General features: G+C 52.4%; 2 protein-coding genes across 2 annotated transcripts; both read right to left on the bottom strand.

The window, feature by feature from the left end:
- Positions 1–3,643: 3,643 nt before the first annotated feature.
- Positions 3,644–4,972, bottom strand: LOC127330619 (uncharacterized). The gene has a single exon (XM_051356773.1). It carries the CDS (start codon positions 4,970–4,972, stop codon positions 3,644–3,646), a length of 1,329 nt encoding a protein of 442 aa, XP_051212733.1.
- Positions 4,973–12,027: 7,055 nt separating this feature from the next.
- On the bottom strand, positions 12,028–13,329 carry LOC127330612 (uncharacterized). Its single transcript, XM_051356768.2, has one exon. The coding sequence runs from the start codon at positions 13,327–13,329 to the stop codon at positions 12,028–12,030; it is 1,302 nt and encodes a 433-aa protein (XP_051212728.1).
- Between the last annotated feature and the right edge of the window lie 96 nt (positions 13,330–13,425).

Here is a 13,425-nt window from a genome sequence, read left to right as displayed (position 1 = left end):
GGGCGATAGCACTTGGAAGATTCCTCGACTTGTAGGCTGACGTGTCCCGCTGCGGGTATACCGGTGGCTACAATGTGCCAAAGTGTGCCAAACCTGGCTTTCCATGTGTATATGGCCTAAACAAAACTAAACCTATCAAAAAGTATGTTGGTGGAACCCCGCGCGGAGAAATCTAGGGGGTAGACCCCCGAGGCACGCAGACCGCCGTTATCGGGAGAGAACGACCGCCGGAGCACCGGAATACCACCAAAACTTGCATGTGGACCTAGGATATGTGTGAAAGTGTGTTGGAAGATGTGATTCACCAAATGGTGCAAGGCATAGCTCCCATGTGTGAGATTCCTCTCTTTCGGGCGATAACACTTGGAAGATTCCTCGACTTGTAGGCTGAAGTGTCCCGCTGCGGGTATACCGGTGGCTACAATGTGCCAAAGTGTGCCAAACCTAGCTTTCCATGTGTATATGGCCTAAACAAAACTAAACCTACCAAAAAGTATGTTGGTGGAACCCCGCGCGGAGAAATCTAGGGGGGTAGACCCCCGAGGCACGCAGACCGCCGTTATCGGGGGGGAACGACCGCCGGAGCACCGGAATACCACCAAAACTTGCATGTGGACCTAGGATATATGTGAAAGTGTGGTGGAAGGTGTGATTCACCAAATGGTGCAAGGCATTGCTCCCATGTGTGACATTCCTCTCTTTCAAGCGATAACACTTGGAAGATTCCTCGACTTGTCGGCTGAAGTGTCCCGCTGCGCGTATACCGGTGGCTACAATGTGCCAAAGTGTGCCAAACATAGCTTTACATGTGTATATGGCCTAAACAAAACTAAACCTACCAAAAAGTAGGTTGGTGGAACCTCCCGCGGAGAAATCTAGGGGGTAGACCCCCCGAGGCACGCAGACCGCCGTTATCGGGAGAGAACGACCGCCGGAGCACCGGAATACCACCAACACTTGCATGTGGACCTAGGATATGTATGAAAGTGTGGTGGAAGGTGTGATTCACCAAATGGTGCAAGGCATAGCTCCCATGTGTGAGATTCTTCTCTTTCGGGCGATAACACTTGGAAGATTCCTCGACTTGTAGGCTGAAGTGTCCCGCTGCTGGTATACCGGAGGCTATAGTGTGCCAAATGGTGCCAAACCTAGCTTTCCATGTGTATATGGCCTAAACAAAACTAAACCTATCATAAAGTATGTAGGTGGAACCTCGCGCGGAGAAATCTAGGGGGTAGACCCCCCGAGGCACGCAGACCGCCTTTATCGGGAGAGAACGACCGCCGGAGCACCGGAATACCACCAACACTTGCAAGTGGACCTAGGATATGTGTCAAAGTGTGTTGGAAGGTGTGATTCACCAAATGGTGCAAGGCATTGCTCCCATGTGTGACATTCCTCTCTTTCAGGCGATAACACTTGGAAGATTCCTCGACTTGTAGGCTGAAGTGTCCCGCTGCGGGTATACCGGTGGCTACAATGTGCCAAAGTGTGCCAAACCTGGCTTTCCATGTGTATATGGCCTAAACAAAACTAAACCTATCAAAAAGTATGTTGGTGGAACCTCGCGCGGTGAAATCTAGGGGGGTAGACCCCCCGATGCACGCACCGCCGGCTGGGAACGACCGCCGGAGCACCGGAATGCCACCAACACTTGCATGTGGACCTAGGATATGTGTGAAAGTGTGTTGGAAGGTGTGATTCACCAAATGGTGCAAGGCTGTGTGGCATTCCTCTCTTTCAGGCGATAGCACTTGGAAGATTCCCCGAACGCGGTTTGTTTACGCCGAAACCCTGATATGTTGGAGGGGGAGTAATGACTTAGAGTACTTGTCGTATTGCAAAAATATAGTATAAACATTCATTAATAAAGATGTGGTACTTGTCATATTTCAAGAATAAAATATAAGCATTAAAATAAGTACAATATAGAAAGAAAAAGGAGAAAATACCACAAGGCACACGGCAAAGGAAAATGTACACGGCAAAGCAGCCTTTGCCGTGCGAGACTGTGCACAGCGCACGGCAAAGAAGCCTGTGCCGTGCGGCAGGGGCTGGCCCACGGCAAAGGGCATCTCACGGCAACGCCTTCCTCTCTTTGCCGTGCCTTCTTTCATTGCCGTGCGCTTTGCTGAGGCTTTGCCGTGCGCTTTATCTTTGCCGTGCGCCGTAGGTCCTCTTTGCCGTGCGTTGGTCGTTGCCGTGCGCTTTCTGTTTACGTTGCACGGCAAAGTATTCTTTGCCGTGCGCGAGCACACGGCAAAATGTGGTTGCACGGCAACGAGCGTTTTTCCCGTAGTGTGCTGTGGGTAGGTCTTGGAGATGCCAGAGTCAGGTTTGGAATCGAAGTGGCGCTGCTCGCGGGGACAGGCGGACAACGACCCTGCGCAGCCTCGGACTTGTCGAAATCTAGATGGAGAGGAGCCCTTGAAAAAATTAGGCGGAGGAGGAGCGGCTGCGCCATTTTTCTGGTTTCCCTTGCCGGAGTCCGAGCTCCATGCCTCAGACCAACAACGTCGATGGCGTTCTTCACTGTGGGAGAGCCTTACCTCTCCAGATGGATCTCCCTCCACGCATCCCCAAAGGTTGGAGAGAGCGGCGCCGATCAGCAGTGGAGGCGGTCAACCATAATCGCAGGCGGCAGAGGGAATTTCATGAGCAAGAGAGAGAGAGAGAGAGAGAGAGGAAGGAGCGACTCGTGTGAGGGAGAGAGATGGGAGGAATGGCTGCTCGCCTGCTCCACGCCTCCATTGGGAGTACCGAGTGAACCGTCTATGTGTGAATTGTCTAGAAATTGCTGATCCTTCCTGCAATAAAAAAAACTACCTACTGTGCGATAAAAAAAAATCCACCACAACCGTAGACCCGGCGAAAGCGACCTGACAATCGTCCACAGAAGCTTAGAACACTGGGAGCTTAGAGCTCTTAGAAGATACTACAACATGCATGGTTCCTACAGCAGGAGACTCATTGGTCGCCATATCGATGGAAACCAAAACTTGATAGAGTTCATGCAAGTTAAGGAGCGAGCCGTTACGACAATATCACTTCATTTGCTTATCCAAGCGCTTGATTCCTTCTTGCGGCTTGGTTGTGTGGGTTTATCTGTGTAGGATAGGGCTACAAGCATATAGTACTCCATTCGATTCATAATAATTCGTGGTTTGCATGTAGAGAAGTGCTCTGTTCTTAAATTTTCCCGGTCCTGTGCATGTAGCCGCCGTCAGAGCTTGCGTAGCTGATCGAATTATTAGGCTGGTCATAGTGGAGAGTAACTTAGACTAGTAACATAGGTCATGTTACTAGTCTAGGTTACTACCTTCATAGTGAGTCATGCATTGTATCATTTATTATGTTGTAGATTTATCTTGCCTTGAGATATGTGATGTTATGGTAACATAGCTAGTTACCATCTCATTTTTTTTTTTCATTTATTAGCATACCATGTCACTAAAATGTCTTGAGATTTCTGATGTTACTAGCTATGTTACTTCTACTATGTGCAGTCTTATTCAGCAAAACACTTTTCGATAACATGTAGCTAGGCGCACGCAGACATTTGCAATTTGATAAATTACAATTTATTTAACTTGAACCTGCTAGCGATCTTAAAGAAAAATCCAGTCCAAAGCAGGCCTAGCTCTCATGGGATGGAAGGCGTGATCCACGCCGGCGGCGGGTAGAAGCTTCGCTGCTCCTTCCCGAGCGCCTCCATCTTCTTCAGCGTGCCGTCTTTGAGACTGTACACCCCGACGGCCCGTAGATCAGAGTTATCCCGACCGCTGTGCTTGCGCAGCTCCGCTGGGCCGAGCTCGTCGTCGGTATAGTAGATGCAGCAGGCCTTGATCTGCGGGCGCCCTATTGTCGGCACGCACAATGAAGTATTCACCCCGACGAACAGCGCGAGTTCGCCAATGTCGCTCGTCTCCTTCCAGTGCCCGTCGTCGCCGAGGACATGGACCTTGAACGCGCACGACCACTTGTCGCTGCCGTAGCGCTCCTTAACCACCTCGGGGTACTTGATCACCACCATCAGCCGCCCGCCAGGCGCGACAGCGAGGTACTTGCGGCATGAGGGCTCTCCGCCTTCTCCTTTGTGTTCTTCAACGGCCAGCTTTGGCGCGACGGGCGTGCTAGTGTACGCGCCGGAGTCCGCGTCGCGCTCCCACGCCTCCACGACGCCCGTGTAGGAGACCGAGTAGAACTGGCCGTCGTGGTGGATGGCGTCCTCGACGCCGTCTGGCGAAGGGGCCAGCCTCCACATGGGGTCATCCGCCGATGCGAAGACCGGGGCGCCAGTCCTCCACTCCGTGATGAGCATGACGGCGTAGCTGCCCGGGCACGACGGAGACGACGAGAGGACCACCTTCCGGTAGAACCACTTGCGCATCTGGTCGGCGGCGTACGTAGTAGTCCTCGCGTGCGCGTCCCTGTGTTCGTGGAACGGTGGCCCGTGGCCGTACCGGATGGTCAGGTAGGGTTCGTTTTTAAGGGAGAAATAGTGGTAGTTCGTCCTGGGCAGGAAGACGCCCATGGTGGACATGTGGGGGAGCTCGTGCTGTTCGCCGGTTGACGGGTTGACGAGGTAGATCTGGCCCCGGTCGTCGGCCGTGGCGAGCCACCCGCGCGAGGAGCCGACGATTAAGTGGTCGCGCAGCGCGGGCTCCGGGGCGGGCACTGTGGCGCCTCGCCGATCGGCGATGGAGAAGAGCTGGACAGTCTCCGGCTTGTCGCAGGGGAGGAGGAGCCACGGCTCGGGCTTGAACAGGTCGTTGTCGCAGGACGAGGCGAAGACTGCGGCGAAGGCGACGCGGTCGAGGAAGCGCAGGCGGTCGTGGATGTTTGCCAAGAGGTCAGGACTGAGGCTGGGGCAGGGCCTGGGGGCCTCGGCGTTAACCTTGGGGGCGTTGCCTTTCCTGACGAAGGCGCCGGCCTTCTTACGCCTGGCGGCGGCGCCTTTGTTTCTCCCCATTGGTATGTACGTAGTCCTGCAGATCGATCCGGTGGAGGCGGTGCCCTAGGGCTGAGGGTGGTGCCGTCAACTCATATATAGAGGGAGATACCGCCTCACATATATTATTTTTCTCTTTGAGGCCCACCTCAGAGTATATCTAAGAGCATCTCCACTCGTCCCCCCGAGGAGGCCCCCGGCGAGCGATTTTTCCATCCGGACGGCGTGGGCCCGGCCCGCCGCGCCCCCCGGTTCCTCGCTGTCCGGATTTGGGCCTAAATTCATCCGGCGATCCCACGCCCCCCCCCCCCCCCGGCCCCCCGGGGAGCTCTCAGGGACTCCGGACGAGTGAAAAGCGGGGAAGGGCCCGATCTGTCGGTGACTCGACGCACGAACCCCACCGCCACGTCGCTCAAATTCTCCCCCACCCCTCGTATCTCTCTCGCCGCCGGCACCACCCCGCCGGCTTGTTGCCCAGATTGCGCCGCCACTCCTTCCCCACCTGCCTATATTCCGCCGTGTTTGGACGACGGCCTATCTGGCTGCTCTTCCGCCGGCCTGTTTTCCGGCCTGCTTGCTCGTCGTCGCTCGCGGCTCGGGTTGCCTCGACCACGCCCGTCAGGTGTTCGTCCATTTGCCTCGCCGGCCATGGACTCGGACGAAGAGGAGGAGCAGATGTTCGTCGAGCTTATGCAAGAAGAGATGGCAGCAGCCGCCCAAGACGAGGAGCACATGATGATCCTTGGTTGCTTGGCAAGCATGTACGCCGGACTGGCAACTCGTGCCTTCATTGCTATGCGCCAGGAGATTCGAGACTCTACAATGCACCAGCTGCTGCAAGATGATCTGGTGGAGCACATATGGAGGCTCCGAGGCAACGCCAACGCCGACGCCAACTAGTCTGTCTTAATTTGTTTGAAAAATTGTGAAATTTGTGTGCTTCATTTGTTTCAGCACTTGTTAAACATTGTACTGTTATCGCCGAATTTGTTTCAGCAATTTTCGTCCTCTTGTTTGCCGAACTTGTTAAATTTTATGTTGAATTTGTTTGAAATATGTCAAATGGTCGAGGTTGGGGGTTTCCTGCCGGGGGGACGGCTGGAACTTCGGCGCTCCCCACGCCAAAACTTCATCCAATCCGGACGAAAATTTCGCCGGATTTGGGCGTGGGGAGCGCCAACGAGTGGGGATGCTCTAAGGTATCCGTACTCCCATCGAGTCCATGAATAAGTGTGATACTCCTTCTGTAGTGGAAAAGGAGTACAACATACACCTTGGTATAATATGGAACTAGATTTCAACAGAGATCTAGTAACTTTGACTAACTCTTGAATAAGTGGCATACTCCCTTCGTCCAAAATAAGTTTATGTTTAGAGCATCTCGCGTCCCCCAAAGCGTCCTCCAAACCGCGCCGGATTGAGCGTTTGGGGACGTGTTTCGTTCGTGCCGCGTTTAGGGGACGTCGCTCCCCAGTCGCGTCCCCCAAACAAAATTTCGAAAATTTTAAACTTAAACGAGATTCGATAGATTCATCCAAACTTGGCATATATTTACATAGATTCGAACGAAATTTGACTAAATTTAAACTAAATCTAATCTAGAAGTACTTGCGGTGGCCGGAGGCGTCGTAGTACTGGCGAAAGTTGTACATGTCATCGGTGACGACCTCCTGCTTGACGCGCTCGTCGGGCTCGTCCTTCACCAAGCTGCTTGGTCCTGCGTCGTCGTCGGTGAGGTCCACAAGCGGCTTTCCAGAGTCGCGGATGGACATGGCGATCGCCCTGTCGATGTCGCCCCTCCAGGCGTCCTTGTCGTTCATCGACGCCAAGCACGCCGCCCGCAACCCTGGGTAGTCCTTGGGGTCGTCGCTGCTGGCGATGAGCCGCTGCTGCCGCTCGTACTCCGCCAGCAGCGCCGCCTGCGACGCTTCCTCCGGCTCCTCCTTCACCTCCGGCTTCGGGATGAGGAGGGCGCCGCCACGCCTCTGTTGCTGCCGCCGGCAGCCGCTGCCGCTACGCCTCGTGTTGACGGGCGTCGCCGGCTCCTCCTTCACCTCCCGTTGGGGACGGTGTAGGGCGCCGAGCGGTACGATGAGGACGGCGTTGACCGGGCCGGTCCCTTAGGAAGAAGAGTTCGAGGAGGATGAGTACGTCGTCCTCCTCGGCTGCCATTGCGGTGGTCCTCCTCGAGGAGACGCTGGCGGTGAGGGCGGTGTCTCCAACCTTGGAGCGCCGTTGCAGATGCCGCGGATGATGTTGTCGAGGGTACGCCCCGGAATGCCCCAGAACAGGGCGCGCCCGTCCTTGTTCCAGTTGTCCGGCCCGCAGATGAGGCCGATGGTGTTGCGCATCTCGAAGTCGTACTTCGCCTTGAAGTACGTGGCCCACCACTCGTCGTTGTCCTTGGCCGCCCATGTCGGATCCGCCCGCTCCTCGGCAGTGAGTTGAGCCTGCCGTTCCTTGATGCCGTCCCTCCATTGCTCTGTGTCCGGCTTCGGCGGCAGCGGGACGCCAATGCCGTTCGCGGCCATCCTCCAGCCGCCGCTGCTTGGCAGGCGCATGTCCGGCGGGACAGGATATCCAGCGCGGTACAGCGCCCACGCCTCCGGCACGATTAGGCTGCCGCGGCCGAAGCCATTCGCCGCGGCGATCTTGCGGGAGGACGAGGTCGACATTGTTTGGAGCGGCGAGGAGAAGATCTGGGAGGGGCGACGGCGAAGAGAAGGTTTGGGAGTGGTGAGAGACGAACCGCAGGGCGTCTTAATGTACAACAGCGGCAGCGGGTGGTTGCACGCAATAACGCCGGCGCAGACAACGGAACCAGTGAACGTGCCGACAGCCAGAAATCATCGGCACAGGCCACTTTAGCCGTCGGCACAGGCCACTTTGGTCGTCGTCATAGGCTGTGCCGACGGCCATCGTCGGCACAATAAAGACTCGGCACAGACCCATTTGCGGTCGGCACAACAACTTATGCCGACAGCCAAGTCGTCGTCATAAAACTAAGGGCCGCTTGGAAAATCTGGCTCAAATTTTTTCAACTTTTTTTTTCAAATTTCCTTAATCTCTCACATATTTAATTCTAACTACACTTAACTATTAAGTCAAATTACACTAATGGTCTAACTTTCTGCTCGGTCACCCATCCTCATACTACTCCAACCCTACTCCAACCCTAGCAACTTCTCCATTGGGTTGAGCTTCCAAGATAGAATTAACACCTTGATGATAATACTACCATATCAATCCTATTAACCCTTACACCGTGATATCCCAACTCTTTATAATTTTGAACTTTAAATAATTATTTAAATTAACATCAATAATAATCTTTATGCAGAATTTAATTATTAATTTTATTTTCTAAAGAATCTAGATTTTCTGTCAAAAACTAAAATCTTCCTGCTTTCATATTTTATTTGGAATTTTGAGAATCCAAAAATTGGCTAACCGGGTAAACCCACGATCATTTTGATATATTATACATTTTTTCGACGACGTATGCTACCAGAAAACCATTTTACCGATACATGACACAATTTTGCAAAAAAGGTTGAAATTGAGTTTTATTAAATTCTCTTGCAGCTAGATGACATAACACATAGACATCTTAAAGGATTTTATTTTTTGAATTTTTTTACCATTTCCTTTTTTTTCCAAAAACTGAAAAGGCGATATCGATCCGGGGGTTGCGTAGAGGAAAAAAGCCGTCGGCACAGAGCCTACCCCCTAACACCGTTTTGCCGAGGACCTGTGCCGACGGCCTTTCTGTGCCGACGGGCAGCCCATGCCTATGCTGACGGCCTTTTTCTGTACCGACGGTGGCCATCGGCACAAGCTTTTCTGTGCCGACGACCTTCTTCGTGGCATGTCCTATTCGGGACATGTGCCGACGGCCCCAGTAAATTGCCGTCGGCACCTTGACTCTTTCCCGTAGCGAGGGAGGCCTATTCATTAGCGCATGAACTTGCAAAGGTTTGTTTTTAATCTTTTAGTTGTATTTGGGATGATGATGTTTTGTCTTTCTTAATAATAAATGGTACAAGTGTCTTTAATCATCACTAGTAAGTGTGCCCGTGCAACGCACGTGTTTCCACTAATATATAATGTAATCAAGTATATAGAAAATAAAGTGCAAACTGTTACATGTTGAGGGGTAACATGTCAGCTTATATCCTATTTAAAATATGATGTGAGAGATTTCAATGTGGTAGCTAGGAGTCCTACAGATGATACATATTTGCTAATCTAATTGCGTCCATGTCATTTTAGTTGCATAGTCAAGCCTTGTAATTTATTCTTTAGCCGTTCAAGGTTTTATATTGTGACCTCATGCCATGCGGGAATGCATCTGCTGGAAAGGTACATATCTCAATGGTTATGAATGGACTGTACATACATGTATTCCAGATTTTTCTATATATATTATTGATGCTAGTGGGTTCTTCCTCATGTAAGTATGTAACAGTTCTTGAACGTGAACAATATTAACACCTGGCACCTCTTTCCTTTGATTTAAGACAGCATCTAGAAGCACACATGTGCCTGTGGCAAAAAAGTGTTTATTGACATAATCTTTAATTAGTCTCATGTGAAGTAACATGAGAAAAAATGCAAAATACACGTGAACATCTAAATATCATTAGAAATTGCACTATCTGAACTAAAATTTACAGGTTCCACTTTCCACCAAAGCATCTAACGGGAATTGAACACCACATTATTTTAGCATCGCTGAAGCTACTCTTAAGCAGGTAAAAGCAAACGCAACAAAACTGCTTAGCAACCCCAATAAAGATCTTCCATGTCGCCTTTGACAGCGGGTCTATATATCTTCCTCGCACCACACCAGCTCACCTACGTGCCACTTCCGAACATCTTAACACCCAACAATACAAAACAGGAAGGTGCCCAAAAAAAAAGATTGTTTTAGCACTGGAAGTAATGGTGGCATCTCATTTTAGTAGAAAGAAATGTAACCTTGTAGCAGATCTCAATTTATCAGGAGGAAATTCGACTGGTGTCTCACTTTAATACTTCACTCCTTGAATTTAAAAATAGAAAAAATTGTGATAATATTGAGTTCAATCGCATGATTTCAAAATTTTGTCCAAATTTATAGATCAGCAACTTATGGTAAGATGTGGGTCTTTGGCCTCACAACATGTGTATAATTTATGCAAACTGATACTGTATTAGTTAGTAAATTCACACAAGTCAAGTTGTGCAAATCCCAAACAATCACTACACATATAACTATGTTAGGCTCATGGATAGCACAAAAATTGCACCGTCATTAGAATAGCATGAACGAGCTTGCACATAAGGAGGTGGTGTGTAGCCCTGCAACCCAGCAATCCTTGTTAATTACTATTCAAAATTGAGGTTTTATTGAGCTTGGTTCCCTAATATTTGGTCTGAACTCATGTTCACTAATTTGGGATGGCGATTTTAAGTGATCCATCGACTGAAGTAATTAACATGAGAAACTTATCTAGAAAGTTAAGACTGATAAAATCTAATACATGTGAGATACAGTACTTTCCTTATTCACCAAAAGAATTAGGGGTACCAAGAGAATGAATCATTCACCCACGGTTCTAAAAAAAATGTCAGTCCAAAACAATCAAATGGGAGTTGGAAATTTGGAATTAATATGCCATAGTTGCTAAATACAAACAGTGAATTCTTCGCGAAACTGAAATAATGAAGGCTCGGGCATCACCATTACCTCGAGGAGGCGCGCTGTTGACGGCGTTGCACACGATCTATCTCTGCCTGTAAATTTTGACCATGCATGCGGCAGTGAGCATGTAGAAAGTGACACACTATTTGTTATCAATTTAAACCTGCGCACTCTATGATCCTAATCACATCATCCAAGACCCTGCTCTATCACATGTTCCTTGAAATGCAATTAATTAGCATGGCCCAGGTTGGGATCAACAAGAAAAACTCCAATTTAAATAGGACACAAATCCTGGTATACGCACTCGGATCCTGAGTCAATTTCTCCATGAAGGCACCACAACGTGATCCAGACCAGTGGCACCGTATAAGTTACAGAAACAATAAAGTAAATACACCAAAGTCCCAAGTGTTTTAGAGTATCCAGTATCACTATTTCAACGTTTTTAAGATGAACAGAGAATGTACAATGAAACGGAAACACAACCTTTGTAGAACAGATCCTACACCTCCTTCTCGCTGGTATACCAGGAAGATTCCCAAGATAATTGTTGCGGCTTCAGCACCTACTCATCGTTTCTCACTGCAACCTATCACCAAAAGAGCAGAATTTCTATTACAAAGATGATATACAGAAGTGCAGGATTTGTATCCATGAAATAAAACAGAGTGACAAACACAACGGGGCGGAGGGACAGTGGCAGCTCCGGGCTGGCGCGCGCGCATCGGGACAAACACATGTTGTAGTTGGGGCGGCAGTTTGTCTTCCCGTATCATCTGCGGCTGCGGTCCTGGATACCAGACCAGCTTCAGCAGGCAGCCATGGCGCCGCCCCACATGTTCTCGGAGAAAAACAGGGCCGATGGGGAGGGCTTGCTGCGATGCGGCTGCGCTAGTGGGGATGCAGCAGCTCCGAGATCTTGTCGCGAGGGCAGGCCGCAGGAGTGGACAGATGACCCGCCGTCGATGCGTGGGGATTGGCGCGCTGGTGAGGGAGATGTGGCGGGAGCACGGCGGTCGGGGCAGAGTGGACGGCGGCGATTGAAGGCAGAGGCGGTACCTCCGGCGGCGGCGACCAGGGATCAGGGAGGACTCGAAGAGGTGAAAGATAAAACAGTCAATCGCGGCCGAGATGGAAGAGCGCGTGATTTGGGGAGGGGAGAACAAATGAGTATGGACCGTCTGATCTCTATACATGAACGGTTGAGATTCAATTTTCCTACGGCACTTCGTGCCTTATAAGTAGTAGAGACTAAAGCTGGCCGAAGGACATTCCCTCAAAAAAGAAAAACACTTGCGGCCCGAAACGGCGTGGCAATGGACGGATGCCCTGGCGGTTGGCGCTACGTACTTGGGGATCCGATCGGTACACATACGCACGGATCAGTTCACGGGACGGAAGGCGTGATCCACGCCGGCGGCGGGTAGAAGCTTCGCTGCTCCTTCCCGAGCGCCTCCATCTTCTTCAGCGTGCCGTCCTTGAGACTGTACACCCCGACGGCCCGTAGATCAGAGCCATCCCGACTGCCGTACGAGTGCGACGACAAGGAGCCCTTCCGCGCCTCCAAGGACCCGAGCTCGTCGCCGGTATAGTAGACGCAGCCGGCCTCGATCTGCGGGCGCCCTGTCGTCGGCAAGCACAGCGAGTTGTTCATCCCCACGAACAGCGCGAGGTCGCCGACGTCCGTCCTCTCCTTCCACTGCCCGTCGTCCCCTAAGACATGTACCTTGAAGGAGCACGACCAGCTGCGACGGCCCTGCAGCTCGGCGTAGTAGTAGTACTTGATCACCACCATAAGCCGCCCGCCTGGCGCTGCCGCGAGGTACTTGCGGCACGACGGCTCTCCGTCTTCCTGCTTGTGTTCTTCCACGGCCAGCAGCCTTGGCGCGACGGCCGTGCTGGTGTACTCGCCGGAGCCGGCGTCGCGCTCCCACGCCTCCACGAGGCCCGCGTAGGACACGGAGTAGAACTGGCCGTCGTGGTGGATAGCGTCCTCCACGCCCTCCGGCGAGCGGGCCAGGCTCCACGAGGGGTCCTCCGCCGAGGCGAAGGCCGGGGCGCCGAGTTCTCGCCTCCAAAGTAGCATCGCCTCGTAGGCGCCCGGGCGCGGGGACGACGACGAGAGCACCACCTTGCGGTAGAACTGCGTGCGCATCAGGCTGTTGTCCCACGTGTGCGTGTTCACCCAGCAGTGGTTGAACGGCGGCCCGTGGCCGTACCTGATGGTCAGGAAGGGCTCCATCACCAGGGAGAAGTGGTGGTACTTGGCGCTGGGCAGGAACACGCCCGTGGTGGCGATGTGCGGGAGCTCGTGCTGCTCGCCGGTCGCCGGGTTGACGAGGTAGATCTGGCCCCGGGCGTCGGCAGTCGCGAGCCACCCGCGGGCGGAGCCGACGATTACGTGGTCGCGCAGCGCGGGCGCCGGGGCGGGCACGGTGGCGCCGCGCTGATCGGCGATGGTGAAGAGCTCGACGGTCTCCGGCGTGTTGCGGGGGAAGACGAGCCACGGCGCGTGAGGCTTGAACAGGTCGTCGTCGCAGGACGAGGCGAAGACGGCGGCGAAGGCCACGCGGTCCAGGAAGCCCAGCCGGTCGTGGATGTTCGACAGCAGGTCAGGGATCAGGCTGGGGCATGGCCTGGGAGCCTCGCCGTTAATCTTGGGAGCGGTGGCGCCCTTGCTTCTCCCCATTGGCACGTATAACTTGGCCCGCGGATCGATCCGGTGGAGACGGTTGTTGTTCAGCCGGCTCATATATATGGAGGCAGAGATGAACCTGCCTTAATC

This window comes from Lolium perenne, chromosome 1 (genome assembly GCF_019359855.2).
Source record: "Lolium perenne isolate Kyuss_39 chromosome 1, Kyuss_2.0, whole genome shotgun sequence".
NCBI lineage: Eukaryota > Viridiplantae > Streptophyta > Magnoliopsida > Poales > Poaceae > Lolium > Lolium perenne.
This window is presented reverse-complemented; position numbering and strand designations above follow the sequence as displayed.